Source organism: Typopeltis vanoorti, chromosome 1 (assembly GCF_054136105.1).
Source record: "Typopeltis vanoorti isolate ZY-2024b chromosome 1, IOZ_Tvanoo_1.0, whole genome shotgun sequence".
Taxonomy (NCBI): domain Eukaryota; kingdom Metazoa; phylum Arthropoda; class Arachnida; order Uropygi; family Thelyphonidae; genus Typopeltis; species Typopeltis vanoorti.
The window spans coordinates 1,643,654-1,667,137 of record NC_143549.1 but is presented as its reverse complement, the minus strand read 5'-3'; the positions used below and the strand labels follow the sequence as shown (position 1 = coordinate 1,667,137).

Genomic DNA, 23,484 nt, shown 5'->3' with positions numbered 1-23,484 from the left:
TGCAAGAAGAATGATTGTTATGGGCGATTTTAACTACGGCAGTATAAACTGGGAAGAGGAAAATGCATGTAGTAATATGGGAATGGAATTTCTAGAATTCTTGAAGGACAAATGTCCTAGGCAACATGTAATAGAAGGAACGCACAGTTCAAGAATTTTAGGTTTGGTCATGCCATCAGATGAGCTGATTATAACTGAGATGGCATCTCTTCCCCAAGTTTGTGGTTTTGACTTGGAATACGAATAGATATGCAGCAGTATCAAACAGAAGAGAATATATGTGGAATTATAAGGCAGGTGATTATAATAGTCTTAGATATCAACTTGGGCCAGTTCCATGGAGGGAAGAATTGGAAGGGCAGGATATCATTAGTGCTAGGGAAATTGTGAAGGAATATTTGTTAGCAGCAATAGTAAGTTGCATTCCACGAGTGAAGAAGAGGACACAATTTGGTGTAAAGTGGATGACAAACAATATCAAACAGGAACTGCAGGTGAAATAGAGGTTATGGAAGAGATATAAGGAGAGGGGTGGAGAGAAGATGCATGATGAATATAAGACTCTGTCTAGGAGAGTAACTAGTATGATAAGGAAGGCAGAACTGGAATATGAGAAGAGATTGGCCCTTAAAATCCAAAGAAAATCCTACGGAACTTTTTAGCTATGCGGCCAGTAGAAGGAGAAATGATGGTGGAATAATGACATTGCGGGATAAAAAAAAGGGAATAGAGTGACTGATGCAGAGGACATAGTGGAGTTTTTCAATGAACACTTTATTGGAGTATTTCATCCTGTAGAAGAAGATTTTAATGCTAGAGGGATAGGGCGGGTTCGAGGTTTAGAGGTGCACGAGGAGACTGTGTTTCAAATACTGAGTACTCTAGATATCAATAAAGCAGTGGAACTGGATGGAATTTTGTCACGGGTTTTGAGAGACTGTGCTAAAGAACTGACAGCTCTGTTGACCTGGCTTTATAATGAAAGTGTTGCTACAGCAAAGGTACCAAAGGAATGGAAAGAAGGTAAGATTGTGCCATTGCATAAGTGTGGTAGCAGACTGGAATTGTCAAATTATAGACCAGTTTGTGTTTCATCAGTAGTCGTTTAAGATCTTGGAGAAATTAGTCAGGGACCATAAACAGCTGCTGCTGAGAATAATGCTATCTGCGAGAGTCATGGATTTAAACATCGTTTAAGAGGGGTAGTGTTTAGAGTTATATTTTTAAAATGTTTCTTTAAAAGATGGATGGGAGAAGAGAAAGGGGGTTAATTCTATACCTACGATCTGATTGTAGATTTTTCCCTGCCATGCAAATTAGCCACAGTGTAGTGAAAATGAATAAGGTAGATATGCCAGATGGGTGTGGGATAGAGAGTATTAATGATTTCTAAAGTTTCTTTTCCATGCATTGGTGTATAGGGAGTTTACATCAAGATTTGAAGTATGCAATTTTTTTAACGTATAAAGAAGTTTGGCCAGTAGGTTTAGAGTTTGGTGGCTAAGTATTTGGTGACCTATAAGTAGGTAACCAGTACTATCTGCTATTGATCTTCGGGTGTATTCTGTTTTTTATGTAAATCAGGAGAGGTCTAGGATTATAAAGTTTAAGATTTGGATAGTTCAGGAGGCCAGGATGCAACTTTAGCAAGATCGTTAGCAATTTTGCAATTTTGCAAGATCGTTTCTTTTGATTTTGGGTAGATTTAGTGTCAGTTAGGTGGTATGTGGATTGATCTCTGAGTAAGACTGAATTTTTTTTCAATCATATTCTGATTGATCTAGTACAATCATAGCATTTTCCTTATCCACTTTGGAGAAGATAATATTCTGGTTGTTCCAGGAATATGTTAGCAAAGCTAATCTCAGGTGGTATGGTCACTTAAACAGAATGGGAGAGGAAAGATTAGCAAAACAAGTGTTCTCTGCCAGGCTGGCAAGAAAAAGACCCAGAGGAAGACCAAGATACAGGTTGATTGATACAGTAAAAAAGTACCTTAGAAATATCCATCCATCCATCTTCAAGGCCCCACCTTTCCTAATTGGGTTGTGTGGGCAGCAGCTGCAAGAGGGACTTCCAATGGTCGCGATCCTCCGTCACCAATTTCAGGTGTTCTGGTGGTACTCCCATATGTGTCCACCCAAGGATTTAGATATAATCTATCCAGCAAGTCCTTGGCCTTCCATGTGGCCTCGCACCCTCTGGCTTGGCAAAGAGAGCCTGCTGGTGGGGGGGGGGGGGCTCTCTTGTGGCATTCTGACCAGGTGCCCATATCATCATAACTGTGATCTTTCACCATGGAGAAGCAGCAGTTGAGTATTGAGGGTTTCCCAAATTGCAGCGCTTCTGACTCTGTCGAGTCTTGTCAGCCCTGCAACCCCTCAAAGGAACCTCATTTCAGCCACTTGGATTCGTGTCCACATTCTTTCGGTCTTTTCCAAGCTCTCATGACCATACATGAGGATAGGGACATAAACTGTATTGAAGACAGCCAGCTTTGCCTTCTGGCTTAACTCCTGCTTCAATTCTACTGAACGGCCAAGCTCCCGCAATATTGAGCTTGCTAAGCCAATTCGAGTATCTAGCTCTATGTCCCATTTTCCATCATTCGTGAATATGGACCCAAGGTATTTAAACTTCTCCATCTGCCTCAGTAGGACTCCACTCACATGTAGAGTGCACTGGGATTGTTGTCTTGAGACCACATATGTTTCCCTTATGGCCACACTGATCTTTATCCCTGCTTCTACACAAACAGCTACAAACCTATCCAGGGTCTGCTGGAGGTCATCTGTGGAAGAGCTAAGCAAAACTAGGTCATCGGCAAAAAGCAGACATCCAATGCTACATCTTCCAATTCTGACACACTCGCTGCTTCGGCTGTGCCTATCAATCAAGTCGATAAATATTATAAAAAGGAGGGGTGACAGAACACACCCTTAGTGGAGACCAACGGAGACTGTGAAAGGTTCAGACTTCGTGCTGTTTACTCTGACACAAAACTCTGGGCATTCATACAGGCACTTGATGGCAGCTAATAGTTGGGCATCCACTCCATACTCCTGTACTACTTGCCAAAGTTTATCCCAAGGAACCTGGTCATATGCCTTCTCCAAGTCCTCAAAACATGTGTAGACATGCTTGGCATATTCCAAAGATTTCTCAAAGACTTGCCTTAAAGTGAAGATTTTGTCAGTTGTGCTTCTACCAGGACGAAAGCGACATTGCTCTTCTTGGAACTTTGACTCAACTATGCTCCTCTGCCTTCTTTCCAAGCACCTAGCATTTACTTTCCCCAGCAGGCTGAGCAGAGAGATGCCCCGATAGTTGCTGCAATCTCTCTTGTCTCCCTTCTTGAAGATTGGTATTATTATGCCTGTTTGCCACTGCTTTGGTGCTCACTCATATATCCAAGCTCACTCATATATCGAGTCAGCCAGAGAATACTGTCTCGATTTAAGGCTTTTAGCATTTTGGGCTGAATTTCATCATCAACAGCAGCCCTGCCCAATTTTAGTGATTTTATTGTTAAATGGAACTCTTCTGCTGTGAGACTGGTCATCACCCTGATCTGCCCCTCTTGGATGTCCACAGCTGCCGGACCATCAGGGTAAAAAGGCTCTCAAAGTATTCCCTCCATCTGTGGAGGATATCCTTCTCGGTTGTTAAAAGTGCGCCATCAGAGGCCTTAATTGCCCTTGCTGTGCACGATTTCCTCCCTCGAAGGCGGCAGATGGTCTGCCAGAATACCGTGTTTGCAATTGCATAGGATGAGTCTAATCTTTCTCTAAAAGATTCCCAAGTCTTCTGCTTTGCTGTCTTTACTGCCTCAGCAGCAGCTTTTATCACCTCAGTGTACCGGAAACGCATCTCAGGTGACCTGACCCTAAGCCATGATAGGTAGGCCTCCTTTTTATCTGAACAGCTTTTTTTGGACCTCTTGGTTCCACCAAGGTGTCCTTTTCTCACTGCCCGTCACCATGCCGAGCCGCTTTCTGCCACAGCATGATAGTGCACAGAGGCAGTGACAGCTGTTCTGAACAGCTCCCACTCCTCAACAGCTGCAGTATGTCTGGGAATCTCTTTGAACCTGGAGGAGATGTTATCTGTAAATTTCATCCTCACACCCTCATTTTCCAATGCCTCCCATTTCATGTAGTATAGCTGCTTAGGTCCACCAGCATTGATGGTAGCATTTGGTTTCTGTGGCAGAACTGTCTGACAGTTCTGCCACTCTCTTCACACGAACATCCAGCACTGAGAAAAATAAATCTGTTGAGACCTTAGAAATATAAGATCTGTTAATATTGTAGTCTTGACAGGTAATAGATTTGGAGCAAAATTGTAGATAGGAAGTTAGCAATGATGTACATTTTTCATGTAGTATTATCATTCCTGTACACCCCCCCCTTGAGGGTATAAGTCAAGAATTTGATGATGATGATGATGAAAATTCTGGTTTTCATCAACCTTGGCACTTTTTTTTAATGCAACAAGTTCTACATCCGATAAATTTCTCTTCAGAGGATTTACAGATTTTAAAATTTTGACTGTATCTAGCTGAATATTATTGGTGATGAGTAGGTGGTTGTAGATGCCACGTTCTATTTTTGCAGTTACTCAACAGATATGGCTACATTAAACTGCCTCTCATCTGGGAAACTCTTATCTGTAGCCAGTCAGTCCAATAACTTAGAAGAGCACTCATTTACCCTCAGTAAATAGTGTAATTTAGGACTACAGGCCTCCTTTTCTCCTGCTCTTCTGTTTATTCTCATCACATACTGATACTGTGCTTGTTTGCATGTAGTAATACCAGTGTATTATTATTATTATTTTGTGACATCTCCATGGAGTCCAAACAATCATCAAGAGATAGGGCACGTACTCTGCAGCTCTCCTCTGCACCACTTCATCCACCAACTACACTGAACCGCTACTACCATCATCATCTGTACTGATGTTATCTGCTGCCCACTACCACCACTAGTATTTATTGTCTGTAAATTGCATGTGTTCTGAAGGCCAATTTGTCTGTATATGGGATGAAAAAAATCTTACTACCACCATATGAAATCAGCTAACTGACCCTCCCGTCATGAAGAGAATTAAACTTAAGGCCTTTTTCAATTGAAGGGTGCAATGTACTGTCATTCTTTCAATTGTGCTAAGGAGATGTTATTATTTTCCTGATGATGCCAATTTAACTTTGAAAATATATGGGCTAAATAAATTATATATAAGTATATTTATTTTGTTTAATTTCCTTAATAAACATCATGAGTAATAATCGATATATAACCTTGAAACTTTAAATTAAAGATACCAAGAAATTATATACAGTTACACCCTGAGTTACGTAATATGTGACTTATGTAAATTTGCAGTTACATAATAAATCTACTAGCGCATATGAACACGTTTGCGGCTTTGCACAGGTGCATTTTTGACAGCCTTATTGCAGTACAGTAGTAGATGTCTCGCTCGGTTAGCTGAGTCACTTGTTATCACTGCTAGTTTTGTTGTTTTTTGCCCTTAAAATGGAATGCAAACGCAAAACCGAATGTGCCAGTAATACATCTAAAAAACAAAGGTCTGCAATTACTTTAGAAGAAAAGTTGAAAATAATTCGTATGTATGAAGGTGGGAAAATTCTATCAACAATAGCTTGGGAAATAAATCGACCTATTTTGACAGTCAATACAATACTGAAGGATAAAGTTTGCATTGCTGAAAGCACGAAAGGTGCAGTAGCATTGAAGGACACAATTGTTACCAAGAAGAGGCTGGGCCCGATATCAGAGCTGGAGAAATTGTTGTCTCACTGGATCGATGATCTGACACAGAAGCAGATACCATTATGTTTACTGATTATACAGCAGAAGGCTATGTCCTTATATAAGGATTTAAAAGAGCAACTCGGCATCACATACACTTAAAGCTATTGCTGGATGGTTCGAACCATTCAAGAAATGTACAAATCTACACATCATGAAAATCACTGGTGAGGCAGCAAGTGCAGATACAGACACAGCAAGTTGATTTCCCAAACTTCTGGCAGAAATAATTGAGGAGGGGGAATATTTGTCTGAGCATATATTTAATGTCAATCTCTGTTTTGGAAGAGGATGTCATCACGGGCATTTATTGCAAAAGAGGAAAAATCTATGCCTGGATTCAAGGTTGCAAAAGATCGGATCAGCAACATTTTAGATTACTTAAAACTTAAACTGCTTACAGTGTATCATTCCCTGAGACGCATGCCTTTGAGAACATTGACGCGAGTATGCTGCCCATAATCTGATATCCAACACCAAGGCTTGGGTTAAACATGCGCTGTTTGGAGACTGGTTCAATAACCACTTCATTCACTAGGTGAAGAAATATTGTGCCGTGAAAGGAATCCCGTTTAAAGTGATTCTACTCCTGGACAATGTCCCTAGTCATCCAGAAGAGTTGGACGACTTTCATCCTTTCCCAAGCAATCAAGACTATTGATTATGGTAAGGGCATTACCCTATGTGATTTCTGTCGGAACTGCCCAGAAATGGTCCATAATTTTAAGCGTTTCATGGAAGGAGAGCAAACAATGACTGATACTGGTGCTGAGTTGACACAAGAATTACAGCAGATGATGGAGACGTATGTGCAACTTGCACTGCATTTAGAGCTAGAAGTGGACAATGGTGACACTAACAAGCTTCTTTTGAGTCACGATGAAGCACTAACTAATGATGACCTTTTTCAGTTGGAGGCATTCTGAAATTCAGAAGAAAATACTAAGCCGATTGAACTGCCAGACATAAAGAAATTTACAATGAAGGGACTAGCCGAGGTTTTTAAATTGATAGACATGGCATTAGCAAAATTAGAATCGATGGATCTGAACACTGAGTGGTTCGAAAATGTTAGCTGCCATATCTATTCCGATATGTCTAGTTATGAGGACAAGAAGCATGTGACCACACAATCTTCTCTAGACATGTTTGTGAGATGCCATTCACAACAAAGTCAAGATGACAACTCAGAATGTCCTGACCATCCTCAGTGTTCAATATCGAAAGGGTTAAAACTTCATGCAGAACAGCATTCCTTAAAACAGCCACCTTAGCCATCACAAGACATGCTTTTATTTGAAAAGTGAATATTTCAGTTTGTTTTTATATTCTTTTATATTATGTATTTTTCATACTTTCATATTTACAGTATGTATATTATTCAAATACAATTGATAATTTTTTTTTGATCATCCCAAAAATGAAAAATATTAAAAATGGAAAATATCTTATTAATGGCAAAAAAATTAATTTAAGACTTGAACATTTTATTGTATGTATGTACGTATGTAATTTACAAATTCGACTTACGTAAAATTCAAGTTACATAAAGGTTTATGGAACGCATTACTTACGTAACTCGGGGTGTAACTGCACTTGGTTTAATCCTTTATCCAAGTGTAAGCAAATAAGTTTTCACCTGAACTATTTTCAGGACTGGGGCAACTAGTATAAAGAAGCTAATGACTTCACATCACTTGCCTTAGGATCCCATAATGCAAAGCACATCTCCTTGCAGACATTTAGAATGCTAAGCATTATGGGAAGAGCCATTACCCAGATCGGTTTCGATCTTTATTGAGGTCTCATCAGTGGGAGCCAGACCCAGAGGTGATACTAAGGAAAAATATTTCTTCTGTACTACTTCAACCTTAGTATCACTTCTGGGTCTGGCTCCCACTCATGAGACCTCAATAAAGGTGGAAACTGGTCTGGGTAATGGCCCTTCTTAATGCATAGCATTATCCATGTCTGAAAGGAGATGTGCTTTGCATTGTGGGATACTAAGGCAAGTGATGTGAAGTCTTTAGCTTCTCTATAAGTGTTGTCCCAGTCCTGAAAATAATTTATGCACAAACTTGTTTTCTTACACTTGGATAAAGGATTAAACCAAGTATATAATTTCTTGTATCTTTAATTTATAGTATAAATAAGTGGAAAAACTTCCAACAACTTTCTCTAATCCAGAGTATTTTAATAATAAGGTGTGATACCTTTTGGCTACTCATATATGAAAATGTGACTTCTGCACTACTTCAACTTTTGTATCACCTCTGGATCTGGCTCCCACTGATGAGATCTCAGTAAAGATTGAAACTGGCTGGGTAGTGGTCCTTCCCATAATGCATAGCATTATACATGTCCGCAAGGAGATGTGCTTCGCATTATGGGATACTAAGGCAAGTGATGTGAAGTCATTAGCTTCTTTATAAGTGTTGTCCCAGTCCTGAAAATAATTTAGGCACAAACTTGTTTTCTTACACTTGGATAAAGGATTAAACCAAGTATATAATTTCTTGTATCTTTAATTTATAGTATAAATAAGTGGAAAAACTTCCAACAACTTTCTCTAATCCAGAGTATTTTAATAATAAGGTGTGATACCTTTTGGCTACTCATATATGAAAATGTGACTTCTGCACTACTTCAACTTTTGTATCACCTCTGGATCTGGCTCCCACTGATGAGATCTCAGTAAAGATTGAAACCAGCTGGGTAGTGGTCCTTCCCATAATGCATAGCATTATACATGTCCGCAAGGAGATGTGCTTCGCATTATGGGATACTAAGACAAGTGATGTGAAGTCATTAGCTTCTTTATACGAGTTACCCCAGTCCTGAAAATAGTTCAGGTGCAAATTCATTTGCTTACACTTGAATAAAGGATTAAACCAAGTATGTAATATTTTGGTATTTTTAATTTATAGTATAACCAAGTGGAAAAACTTCCAGCAACCTTGAAAACTTGAACACCAAAAGGATGAATGCTTTTCTGTTTAGCATTTTATTGTCTCCTGATCTCTATATTTCTGTGTAGAAAACCTGTTTGTTCATGCAAAGCTAGATTGCTTCACAGTGATTCATCTTGTTCATGTATATGTAATTGGAAATTTACCTGTTATATGACACAGTAAGAATTCATGGTATACCTCACTACATCCTTTGACCAAGAATTACATATGTTATCTTATATTCTAGTAGGTAGACATATATTCTAGTGCAGTGCTTCCCAAACTTCTGGATGTCAGGGCCTCCCTTTGGAAAAATGAAAATATTTTACGGCCCCCTCGAAAAAAAATCATAATATAGACATATATTATTATAATATTTATTGTATTTATATTCAATACAAAACATACATAACGAATATTGCAAAAATCAAATGCAAATATTACATTTTTAGCATCTTACATACACATTTTACATGGCATATTAGCTCATGTTTTTATATAGATAGTATCTTGTTATTGTACATTTGCAGTATAAGCACATAAAACGAATTAAAAACATAAAAGAAGTTTTATGTTTTTAATTAATAATTAATTAAAATTAATTATTAATTAAAATTATTAATAAAATTATTAATTAAATTAATAATTTAATTAATAATCTTATGTTTTTAATTTAGAATTAAAAACATAAAAGAAGTTTAATAACAGTTGAATGTGTTTCAATACTGCTACACAAAAAAGTCAGTATCAGGTGAAATATTTGAAACTGCAATTCTTAGATTTCTGCTTGTGGACTGCAAAATTGGCGGATAGAAGGAGAGATGATATGATTGAGACATTTAAACTGTTGAGAGGGAGTTACGAAGTTGACACTGGAAAGTTTTTTCATATGGTAGAACAGGGGAAAGCAGGACAAGGGCTATTCCTTGAAGTTGCAAAAGGAAGTCTTGAGGAAGAGAGTGAAGATGGGATTCTTTATACATGGACTCTGGTTGATCTCTGAAATGTATTTTTTTTATAGGGTGGTGAGAGCTCAAAAGTGAATAAGTTCAAGGAGTGATATTATAGTCTGTGTTGTCTAGGATGGGCCTCCCACAGTGATTATAATCCATGGAGTTCCTGAATGATGATGATAATCATCATTCTGGACCTCCTAATTAGATGAGGAGGTTGTGTTGAGAATGATAAAAAATAATAGTGTGATAGGAAAGGAAGTGAGTGTATTGCCCAGGTATGACAGTAATGATTAGAGGCAGAGAGTGAAGACTGTGAATGATAAGTTAGTGGAAATGTGTGAGGAGAAAGAAGTGCAGGTTGTTAATGTGTGGAGTGAGTTTAAAGGATGAAGAGTGGTGGGCTGCATTTGAATGGTTTTCGTGTGAGTCATTTGAAGAGACTGCTACTGCTCAAAGGTAGAGGAAATGAGTGCAGAGAATGAATCTAATGAAGTAAGAAGGAATGTGGGAGAGTAAGGAAGGAGAGATTGAAGTGGTGGTTATGAATGAAGCAGTGGGTAGCATGAATATAAAGAATAAGAGAACAAGTATGGAAGAAAAATAGGGAAATTGGGAGGCTCTGGGTGGATAGGTGAACACAACATGAGAAAGCTTGATGCTCTCAAGAGGATGTGAATGCATGTATAGACAAAAGTGGAAAGGGTGACCAGGGATCAAGGGAAAACAGTTGAATTTGAAGAAGGTTCTAAGATGAATAAGGAGAAGAAGAAATGGCTCAAATTAAGTATAGAGAAGTCACATCTAATAAGCAGTATCAATGAAACTTGTTATAGATACAGGAATGAGCTGTTATGTTTGTTTATAAATGCTAGAAGTGTGAGAAACAAGGTAAATGAATTGGTGGCATTGATTGAGTCTGTTCACCTAGAAATTGTTGGACTAAGGGAGACATGGATGGATGAGCATGATATCCTGACAGGAATAGAGATGGAAGGTTATGATGTGTTTCATGATAGAAAGGATAAAAAGAGAGGGGAGAGTGCTATTGATGGTAGAGAAACAGTGTCCATGCAAGAGGGAAATAATGGTAGTGGTTTTGAGGCAGTATGATGAGAGATAGAGGTGAATAAAATGAAATACTAAGTAGGATGTTGTTATTGACCTGGTAATGTGGATGGTAGTGACCATGAAATGTATAATCAAATCAGCCAAGCAAATAAGAAAAGGGTGATCATTATGGACAATTTTAATTATGGCAGTATAGACCAGGATGATGAGATAGCAACTGGAAGTAAAGAAAATTAGGTTCTTAAGATTTTGAGGGACAACTACCTCAGACAGTATGTAGAGAGGGTTCACAAGGATTGAGGGTCTTGGATTTGATCATCTCATCAGAGGATGTTATTATAAATGAGGTATCGAATCACTGTCCAGTTGGTGAGAGTGATCATAAAATGACTATGTGAGTGGTTGCCAGCACTGTGAGGAAAGGGTATAAGTGGAACTACAAGGCTGGTGATTATGAGAAGCTCAGGAGACAGCTTGCAGGTGTAGCATGGAAAGAGCAGTTGACTGTAAAGGAGGTCAATGCTACTTGGGTGATATTCAAGAACTGTCTAGTAGAAGCAATGTCTAAATGTATTCCAAGTGTCAGAAGGTTAAATAAGGAGGTGTGAAATAGATGAATGAAGAAATTATAAGCATGCAATACAGAAGATAAAGGCATTATGAACGCAACATAAGAGGAGTGGTAATAATCAATTCCATGTGAAATACAAAGAACAGGCAAGGTGGGCGACTTAGTTGGTAAGGGTAGCAAAAGTGAAGTATGAGCAGCAGTTAGCTAACGAAGCCAAAAAAAAAAAAAAAAAAAAAAATACCTGGAAGTTCTTTCAATATGTAGCCAGAAAAAAAAAGAATGGCATTGATTGGAGAATATGGTATAAGAACAGTTGATGCAGAAGACATAGTTGAGATATTTAATGAGTATTTTTTAAAGGTCTTGTGAATGTGACATCATTGAAAGTTGGAGAGCAGTTCATAATGAGGAGAGACTGACTGTAAGTGAGCAAGAGCTATATAGGGAATTAAGCAAACTCGATGTTAATAATGCTGTGGGATTTGATGATATATCACAACGTATTTTGTAGGAATGTGCCAGGGAGTTGGCATCCATCTTGACATATTTGCTTAGTATGATTCTTACAGTGGATCATGTTTCACTAGTGGAAGGAAGGCAAGATTGTCATAATGGAGGTGAGAGAACACTAGCATCAAATTATATGCCTGTCTGTGTCAGTTGTTATAGTGTTGGAGAGGCCTGTGAGAAACAGGATCCAGATTTGGGTTGACAACAGTTGTATTATCTTTGATGGGCAGCTTTGGCATGGATTTGGTAAAGGAAGGTCATGTTTTAGTAATCTTCTTACTTATTACAATAAGGTGATGGCTTCAATTGGACAAAGGAGATGAATATACAGTAGTATACTTAGATTTTACAAAGGCTTTTGATAGATTACCACATGATAAGTTGATACTTAAACTAGAGGCAGATGGGGTTAGATATTAGACTAGTGCATTGGATTATAGACTGGATATCTGATAGGTTTCATCAAGTTGTGTATGGGGGAGCAATATCCCCGAAGATGAAAGTCACTAGTAGTGTGTCTCAGGGGTCTGTTTTACGGCCATTGCTGTTTGACCTGTATTTTATTGATGTTGGGGAAGATTTAGATGCAGATATTCAATTGTTTGCATGATGCAAACTATTGGGATTTGTTCAATGTTGTGAAATGTAAGGTTTTAAAATTTGGGAAACAAAGATGGGATATATTGTTGGAGATGGAGGAAATAAAAGATTTTGTGGTGATGGCAAATAAGGATCTAAAATTTAGATGGCACATTGCCAAAATTGTAAGGACAACTCAGCAAATTCTGGAAATGATGCCGAGGACTCTGACTTGTAGAAGTAAGGAGATTCTTGTTCCATTGTATAAAGCCTTGATTTGACCATATACGGACTACTTTGCACAGATTTGATCACCTGGTTTTCAAAAAGGATGAAGAGATGTTTGTTGTAAACGGTTCAGAGGCGACTTACTAAGGTAGTTTCTGATCTATGGAATGTTGAATATGAGAAAAGGTTGAGAAGATGCAATGTACAGAGTCGAGTTGACAAGAGGAAGAAGGGTGATATGATAGAGACATACTAGTTGGTAAGGGGTTGTTATAGGATCAGTGTTGGAGAAGTTTTTAATGAAATGGTGGGAGATAAGGGGAGGACAAGAGGTCACACCTGGAAGCTGTATAAGGAGGGTGTGAGCAAGGGAGTGAGAAGCAGGTTTTTTGCATGGAGAATTGTGAATGATTGTAATGCCTTTCCTGATAGTGTGGTGTCTGCAGAGAATTTGAATGTGTTTAACTCAAGATATGATGAGGTGTGTGTGTGTGTGTGTGTGTGTGTGTGTGTGTGTGTGTGTGTGTGTGTGTGTGTGTGTGTGTGTGTGTTACAAAAGGACCTCCTACATGAGTCTTGGATTCCATGGGGGTCTTAGGATAATAATAATAATAATGATTAATAATAATTATGTGAAGTATATTCATAACTAGATTTCTTGTATAGAAAGGCTGTCGACTTTACATCAGTTGCTTCAATGTACTATAATGCCAGCCTGGTTGGCCGAGTGGTCAGCATATCTGCTCTCCAGCCAAAAGGCTGGGGGTTCAAATCCTGCTGTGGACATGGTTATTTGTGATTGTCTGTGAAAATACTAGTGGTGGGCAGTAGATGCTGTTGGTGTAGATGATGGTAGTTGCGGTTCATTGTAGTTGATGGATTGAGTAGTGGAAACAGAACTGTAAAGTAGGTAGCCTCCCTCAATGAGTCTTTGGACTCCCTGGAGGGATCATGTAATAACAATAATAATTGTTATTATTATTAATCAATTATGGGCAAGATCATTACTCAGATTGGTTTCCATTTTTATTGAGATCTCGTCATGTTCTTGTATGATGGGTACTGAGGCAGTTGTGAAGTCAGAAACCTGTATGATATATAAGTAGCTTAGTTATGAAGATACTTCACATGCAGATTTTGTTTCCTTATTCTTGTTTTTATCCCTTATAATAAGGATAAAAACAAGAATATAATTTCTTATCTATTATAATTTACTTGGTAACCAAGCAGAAACAGCTTTCTCACAAGTTTCGAGAGAATGTGCTAAAGAACTGACAGCTCCGCTGACCTGGCTCTTCAATAAATTTCTGGCTGCAGGAAAGGTACCCAAAAAAGGGAAGGAAGGTAAGATAGTGCCTTTGCATAAGGGCAATAGCAGACTGGAAGTTTCTAATTATAGGCCAGTTTGTGTGTCATCAGTAGTTGTTAAGGTCTTGGAGAAATTAGTGTGGGACTGTATACAGCATTGGGCAGATGAAGGTAATATTATCTGTGAGAATCAACATGGATTTGTTAAGGGGTGCTCTTGCTTTAGTAATATTATTATTATTATCCAGGCCTCCATGGAGTCAAAAGACTTGTCGTGGGAGGTCCTTCCTAAGAAACACAAAGTCTATCAAGACTCGACGGGAGCCCCCCCCCCCCTAAGAAACACAAAGTATCATACCACTCCTTGAACTCATTGACCGTTCTCGTTCTCACCACTCCATCAGGCAATGCATTCCATGGTTCAACCACCCTCCATGCAAAGAAACCACTCCGCACCCTCTTGCTCACAGTTTCCTTTCGTAACTTCCAGGGATGGCCTATTGTCATCACTGTTCAACCAAGCCAAAGAACTCTCCAGTGTCAACACTGTAACTACCTCTGAACAGTTTAAAAGTCTCAATCATATCACCTCTCTTTCTTCTATCCACCAAACTCTGCAGTCCACATTCCCTCAGCCGATCCTCATAACTAACATTGTAACCATCTTTGTTATCCTCCTATGTACCCTTTCCACAGTTAATTTACCCCCTTCAAATCCTGGGGACCAAATCTGAGAACAATAGTCTAAATGTGGTCTGATCAGAGTCTTATACAACGGAATTATAACCCTTTTATCTCTGCAAGTCAGTGTCCTTCTCATTATTGCAGCAATCCTCTGTGTTACCTTCACCACCTTTGCAATATGTCCCTTAAATTTCAGGTTACTATCAATCATCAACCCCAGATCTCTTGTCTCCCCTACTTCCTCCAGTATAACTCCTCCCATAGAGTATGCAGAGGCCCATCGATGTTTCCCAAACCTCAATATGTGATCACCTTTTATAATAAAGTGACAAGAGCAGTTGATGAGGGAGAGGCATACACTGCCATTTTTTTTGGATTTTGCAAAGGCATTTGACAGGATGCCAAATGATAAGCTGATATGTAAGTTGCAGCCCATGGATTTAAATGTTCGGTGAGTAAACTGGATTCAGGATTGGCTGTCTGATAGGTATCAGATAGTTGTGTACGATGGGGCAATATCAAGGAAGCAGAAGGTTACAAGTGGGGTTCCACAGGGCTCAGTACTGGGACCTGTATTGTTCAACCTTTGTATTAATGACATTGTCAGTGGATTGCAAGGGGGTATTGAGTTGTTTGCGTACGATGCAAAGCTGGGAAGGGTTATCAGTAATAGTGCAGATGTGGCAGCCGTACAAGAGGATTTGAATAAATTAAACTGATGTGCAAATGAATGGGGGTGTCTGTTTAATGTAGCAAGATGTAAAGTCTTGAAGTTTGGGATCCATTAATGTGAGTCTGCATACTCGATTTGATGAGATCTACTAGAGGAAGTAGGGGGGGGGATGATTGATAGAAAACTGAAATTCAGGGAGCATATTGCAAAGGTGGTGAAGGTAACCCAGAGAATTGCTGCAATACTGAGAAGGATGCTGACCTACTGAGATAAAACAGTTATCTTTCCTTTGTATAAGACCCTGATCAGACCACACTTGGACTATTGCTCTGAAATGTTGTCCTCAGGATTTGATGGGGATAAATTAACTGTGGAAAGGGTACAGAGGCAGATAACAAAGATGGTTTCAGGACTGTACAATATCAGTTATGAGGATCAGCTGAGGAAATGTCTACTGCAGAGTTTGGTGAATAGATCATATGATCGAGACTTTTAAACCATTGAGAGGCAGTTACAGGGTGAAATGCGGAGTTCTTTCGCTTAGTGGATCCTTCCTAATGGAACATCAGGAAGGATCATCAAGGGACCATCGATGGAAGTTACGAAAGGAAGCTGTGAGCAAGAGGGTGAGGAGTAGTTTCTCCTCGTCTAGAGTGGTTGAACCGTGGAATGCATTACTGAGAGAGAGTGGTGAGAACAAGAACGGTCAATGAGTTCAAGGAGTGATGTGATAAACTTTGTGTTTACCTAAAAAGAGCCTCCCACGATGAGTCTCTTGACTCCATTGAGGCCTGAATAATAATAATAATAAAGATTTCTAACTAGGAAAATAAATAGGCTAATTATTCCTACTTACTCTTCTACAAGTTTTATCTTATGTTTTATCTTTTATCTTATCTTGAATCCTTGCCATACCTAAAAATAGGTCACATCGGTACATAGGCCTATGTGTTGCAGTTCATGTTGCATTTTGAACATGGTTTAATTTACAACACAAGACACTAATAAGAAAATGAATAATATATTGATTTAATTAGTTACTAATATTTCAATGGTTTTCTGCTCTTCTTTTTCAGAACACAAATGGTTTGTCACAGTATGCAAACAGCAACAATTAGTTAATAGTGGAAGAAGTTTAAAATGATAACAGACAACACAAGACACTAATAAGAAAATGAATAATATATTGATTTAATTAGTTACTAATATTTCAATGGTTTTCTGCTCTTCTTTTTCAGAACACAAATGGTTTGTCACAGTATGCAAACAGCAACAATTAGTTAATGGTGGAAAAAGTTTAAAATTATAACAAACAGCACAAAGAACTAAAGTCTGAATGGGCACTGTCTATTGTTGGATTAAGAGAGAGAGAGGGGAGGGAGTTAAAATTATTAATTTGATTTTATAATACCAGATTTTTGGTAAATTGACCACTGTTAAAAATCTGGGAAGCAGTCAGACCAAATTAATACTTGTTAATCTCTTCCCTCTTCCATAATGATCACCATAATAAATGATACCCATTAAGACTTTAGTGCTTTATGTCATCTATTACAGTTTTAAACTGTTATCACTATTAACTAATTATTGTTGTTTGCATTCTGTAACAAACTGTTGGCACTCTGAAGATGCTGATCAACAAAATATCAGTAACTAACAAAATAAATATATATTATTTAAATTAAGGGGATATTTAATCCCATATTATTTTAATTTATTTCATTAATTTCACACTTTCATTAATTTAAATATATATTGCATATTTACTTATTAATGTCTTGTGTTGTGAATTAAACCATGAAAAAAGGGACATCTTGTAGTATTATATATAATTCTACTACTTTTTATTACAATTTATCAGTATTCTTTTCTATATGCCTATCTTTCATGTAGCTTGGATAAGAGGAAACAAAGCAAAAAATCATCTGTTAGTATAGATGATGATAGTAGCCAGTCATCTGTAGCAGGTGCGAATTTTTTTCAGTCTCCCATGAGATCTTTAAAAGGAACCTTGCTAAAAAATTCCAGCTATCAGCAGGTAGGATTCATTTAATTTCTTCTTACTTGTACAGTTTTAGTTTTCTATATGAGTAGAACAAATATATGCATATATATTTTCTGGAAAATAAATTGCAAATAATGATAACATTCTATTCATTTTTAATTAAATATAAGTTTCATTGAGCATTCAAATATTTATGATGTATGGCATTTGCCGAATAATACCACCTGTACAATTCAGAGCTGCAAATGTGAAATATATATTTTACTCCTATTTCTGTATTCATTTTGATGAACTTTTTTTGTAGAATTCTACAATTATTATCACTTATGGATAAATGATTTCATTGCAAATATATTAGTGCATTTATTGCAATTATAACAATTGGATAGAAGAAGAAGGAAAGGTGATATGATTGAGACTTTTAAACTGTTGAGAGGTGGTTACAGGGTTGACACTGGGGAGTTCTTTTGCTTAGTTGAGCATCACTCCTTCAGCGGGAAGGAGTGATGACAAGGGGCCATCCCTGGAAGTTACAAAAGGAAACTGTGAGCAAAAGGATGAGAAGTGGTTTCTTTGCACGGAGGGTGGGTTGTTGAACCATGGAAGAATGCATTGCCTGATAGAGTGGTGAGAGTGAGAACGGTCAATGAGTTTAAGGAGTGGTATGATAGACTTTGTGTTTCCTAGGAAGGACCTCCCACGATGAGTCTTTTGACTCCTTGGAGGCCTAAATAATAATAATAATAATAATAATAATAATATCCTAAGAGCCTGTGTAGCTCAGTGGAGGTGGTAATTGCATTCATAGCTCTAGGCTGCCTGAAGAAAGACCTAAATTAAATTCCAGACAATGAGCAGATACTTTTTCTGAGCCTTTCTTAACCCAGTTTCTGAGTTAGTTGATCTCTTGCATGTGCAAATGGTTTTTTTTACTCCCAGGAACGTGGGTTCTTTTTGTCCCATAAACTGAAAAATATCAACCCTAGACCCCTCACTATTTCAGACTATAATGTAATGTGTTAGCATTTGAAACCATGAAGTGCCAACACTTGTCTCCCATTTTTTCACTAAATGACTATTAACATCAGCAGTTGTCTTTGACCAGCTATCTCTTATTGGCTACTGGTAGAGATTAAAGTGCCCCCCCCCCTCCCCTTTCAGTCTTCAAAAGCTAGATAGAACTAAAATGGCCTTGCCTACTTACTCCCTATAAGGAAATAAAAGGCAATAGCTGATGTTTAGCAGATCATAAATATCATAATATCCTATTAATACGATGTCTGATTACAATTTAGCACACGGCATTTGCCGCATGCTAAATTGTTATCTATTTTAGTCTTTGGTATAGTTTAGATGGGCATGCAAAATTCTGTTAGTGTTAGGTGCTGGTTTATGCTCATAGTTAGGTTTAATAGAAAGAATATGTCACGAAGAAATACATAAAAATAAGTTCAGACCCAAACTGCCATGAGTAGTTCCATCTATGAGTATCTTTGAGTACTGTTGAAGATGGGATTAGTTACCCAAATTTGGTTAATTTAACACAACCATAGTTATTTAGATTAGGTATTTTTTTACTTGTTGATTCTAAAACATCTTCTATTACAAACTACAAGACCTCATAAACAAAACTAATAAAAAATGTATGTTAATAGTCATAGGAGATTTTAACTCCAAAAGGAAATACCCCAGATATGAAAGGTGATATGGGCAAATTCGGAATAGATGAGAGAAATAACAGAGAAGAAAAATTACTTGGATTCTGCAAACAAAATAATCTGTTTATTTCCGACACCCAATTCTACCATAGGCCTTCCCATAAATATACTTGGACATCACTAGATGGAGTCAGCAAAAATTGTATTGATTACATTTTAATGAATAAATGGAAAGCATTAGTTCATAATGTCAAAGCCCTAGTAAAAGCCTAACATGATGCCCTCTCAGCAAAGATTAAATTAAAATTCAAAGATAATATTCCAAAGAGCAACTGTAACCTAATAAACAGAAGCAAAATAAATGAAGAACATATAAATAAATTATATGAGAACACCATAGAAACAGAAATACAAAACATACCCTTTGCTAACGTAGAAACTGCATGGAATCAGGGAAGAACAATAGTCAAAAGCACAGCTATCGCGATTCTAGACACAGCCATCAAACCAAATAACAATTGTATCACCCCTGAAATCTTAAAACTCCTAGAAGTAAAAAAGAGGGGCTAAAAACACATTAAATCAGAATAATTCTGAAGAAAGCAGACAACACTGTAAAAGGCTAAAAAATAAAATCAATAGAATGTGCAAAGCGGCAAAGGAATCATTATTATTATTATTATTATTATTATTATTATTATTATTATGTGACACCTCCAGGGAGTCCAAAGACTCATCGAGGGAGGGTACCCACTCCACAACTCTCCATCTCCACCACTCAAATCCACTAACTTCCACTGACCGTAACTACACCAATGCCATCTACCGCCGACCACCACCAGTGTTTCCACAGACAATCACAAACATCCGTGCCACAGCGGGATTCGAACCCGCAGCCTTTTGGCTGGAGAGCGAATATACTAACCACTCGGCCAACCAGGCTGGCTTATGGTTATGCTAATGGTTAGAAGAAAAAAATAAAACAGTGTGAGGAAGCAAATAAAAAGCATGACACTAAAACTGCTTAAAAATAATAAAAGATCTAAACAAAGAATATAATAACATCACCTTAAAAATGAAAGAGTCTAATAATATAGAAAAAATGTAATTCAAGATATACAAAAAAATATGGAAAGAATACTACCAAACACTATTCGACAGAAACCAAACATGGGATTCATCAAACAGCAACGAATAAAGAAAGAGCACCCACTATCCTAAAAGATAAACCACTTAAAGCAATAAACCAAATGAACACATCCAAACCTCCTGGAATTGACCAAATTCCTACTGAACTCTGGAAACATGGAGGCCAGGGAACCAAAATATTTATTGAAACTTTTTAACCAAATTTTATTCTCAGGAGAAATACCTAAGGATTGGAAAACTGGGATCATAATATTCACCCATAAAAAAAGTGACAAACAAAAATGTTATCTCCCTATCACCCTTTTAAATCATAGCTATAAGATATTTGTTTGAATTATACAAAACTGCATGCATAAATTAATGGAAGAAATAGTCAAGGAGGAATAAGCTGGGTTCAGACCCACAAGATATACAATTGATCAAATCTTCACACTTAATACTATAGAAGAAATGTGCTGAGAAGACAGTCTACCATTGTTCTTCAACTTCATCGACTTTAAACAAGACTTTGATTCCTTACATGAGACAAACTGATCAACAATCCTAAATGCTAAATCAATAGACTCCAAATTGGTGACCTTCGCTTCAAACTTTTACAAAGAGACAAAAGCACTCATCAAATTTAATAATATAAAAACAGAAGAATTTAAGATAGAAAAAGGAGTCATGCAAGGCTGCCCACTTTCACCACACTTATTTAACATATACCTAGAAGAAATTTGCAAAGAAATCTCCAACAAACCAGGGATAAATATAAATGGAAGAAACATCAACCACATCAAATATGCAGATGATATAGTAATCCTGGCAGTATCCAAGCTTCAATTAGAAAAAACAGTCCATCCTTTAAATTAAGCATTAAAATCTTTGGAATGAGGATCAATAGCAGTAAGACCAAAATAATGAAAATAGGAAGAGAAGGACTGAAAACATCTCAATAACTCTGGAAAACCAAACTGTAGAACAAATAAAATCCTTTGTCTACTTAGGAAGTACCATTACACACAATTTAAACAGTACTGAAAGTAAAACACATAATTAACATTGGATGGTTGAACATGAATAAATTAAGCAAAATATGGAACAATAACAAACTGTTGAAACATCTTAAAATCAAACTTTTCAAAGCCATGATCATCACTACAGCAACTGATGGAAGTGAGTCATGCAACTCACTGAGAAGAAACCAGCTTCGATGGTTAGGCCATGTCCAGAGAATGCCTCCTCACCTACTTCCATACATCATATGAAATGGAAGAACAGGAAAAGAGTGTCCACCAGGAAGACCTAGGAAAAGTTGGCTCAGACCCTTAAAAGAAAGAAGTGAATTCCCCAACTTCATTACTATGTTCGAGAAGACTAGAAATAGAACCATTTGGAGACAGATTGTACAAAGTGGACTCAACCCATCACCAAATGGATGAGAAGAAGAAAAGAAGATTCTAAAAAAAAATCTTTCAAGTTTTTGTTGTTATGATGAAAGAAGTAATTTTTTTCCTATTTCATTCTGTGGAAGTTATCCAAGGCATAGTCAGCTATATGTGATTAACTATAGTTATAATAGCAGATGTATTTCTTTTGTATCTCAAAGCAGATCTCTCCCAATTTGATCATAATGATAACTTGCAAAAACAAGAATCCTCATAAACCTCTGGAATTGTAGGAGGGGGATCCTTGAAAGAGTGGATAAAGGCAACCAGCTTCATATGAGGTTTGAAAGCAATACACAAATTACACTTCGTTAAAGTTCTGGATATTTTTTTCTGAAGTACCTCAATTGCTGGCCTGGTTGTCCAAGTGATTAGCGTATCTGCTCTCCAGCCAAAAGGCTGCAGGTTCGTATCCCGCTGTGGGCACGGATGTTTGTGATTGTCTACGAAAATACTAGTGGTGGTAGTGTTGGGCAGTAGATAATTGTGGTTTGTTGTAGTTGGTAGATTGAGTGGTGGAGACGGAGAGTTGTGGAGTGGGTGCCCTCCCTCGATGAGTCTCTGGACTCCTTGGAGTAATAATAGCATTTGAAAAGAATTATAAAAATGGAGGAAAACTCATGTAAAAAACTTTATTAATGTAGAATTTTTGCCTAATCATTGGTATAATCAATACAAGATTACAAAATGGCAATTAAACAATAATGGACAATTCCAAAAAAGTCCCACATGAGTAGCTAATTTAAGATAACTAAAAAAAAAAAAAAAGTCACTAATTTCCTAACTCATTGAAATATATATATGTATATTAATGATACGAAGCAACTTTATAAACTTGGTTTTAATCCTTTTTCTCAAGTAAGCAAACAAGTGGGTAAGTCAAGTTTGAGCCTGAAGTATTTTCATGGTCTGAGGCAACTCGTGGTAAAGGTGGAGTAAGCTCTGATCACTTTCCTTAGTATCTCTCATAATGCAAAGCACATCTCCTTGTGGACATGTATGATGCTATGCATTAAGGGAAGGACCACTACCCAGACCGGTTTTGACCTTTATTGAGGTCTCGTCAGTGGGAGCCAGACCCTGAGATGTCAAGGTTGAAGTAATCCAGAACTTATAAACTTTACCTATACAAGTTGCCACAAGGTGCTTTGACCTTATTAAATAAAAATCTCAGGATGAGAGAAAGATGTAGAATTTTTTTTTTTTTTACCTTGGGTATACTATACGTTAAAGATACCAAGCAATTTTATAAACTTGGTTTTAATCCATTTTAAGAAAGATTAGTCAATTTTAAAAGTACTATCTCCCACAAAGGGGAAATAGATGTTGACCATCAGATCTGTTTAAGTTAAGACAGTGAAGTAAAGTTTTGTGTATTTCTTTATAAAGATATTCTATGAGGAAATGACTTTTATGAAGGACTCTCTTCTTATTCCAATAAACTCTATGGTTTGTGTCAATAGTATGCTGTTCAAATCCAGACTGTTCAGGCTTATGGACCTGAAGAACACAAGTCTTACTTGGTATTTAATGTAAGGCTTGTGTTCTTCTAGACTAGTAAAAGCAGATCTTCCTGTTTGTCCAATATAAGACAACCCACAAGAGCAAGAAATCTGGTTGATGCTTGGATAACTGAGAAGTAGAAGCTTCTCTATAGGAGAAGCGAGAAACTTAGATATTTTTCTGATGGGACAAAAGGTAACAAAAATATTCAGTGGTTTTAAAACTTTCACTATGCACTCACTGATGCCATGAACATAAGGGACAGGAATGCGAGTTATTTCTTCTGTATTTGAAGAGGTGGAGGTACCATAACTGTTGAAAGCGTTTTTTTTTTTTTTTTTTTTTATTAAAGAATCCTTAAATCTGTTAGATAA

The 23,484-nt window shown here is 37.3% G+C and overlaps 1 protein-coding gene across 8 annotated transcripts in view; it reads left to right on the top strand.

The window, feature by feature from the left end:
• LOC150109749 (histone reader KMT2E-like) overlaps nucleotides 1-23,484 on the top strand; it is a 902,496-nt gene that overhangs the window by 487,975 nt on the left and 391,037 nt on the right. For all 8 annotated transcript variants that reach the window (XM_090407149.1, XM_090406915.1, XM_090406833.1 and 5 more), the window contains one exon: nucleotides 17,259-17,403. In XM_090407149.1, coding sequence (XP_090263275.1) covers nucleotides 17,259-17,403 — 145 coding nt within the window. The remainder of the gene's footprint in view (nucleotides 1-17,258; nucleotides 17,404-23,484) is intronic.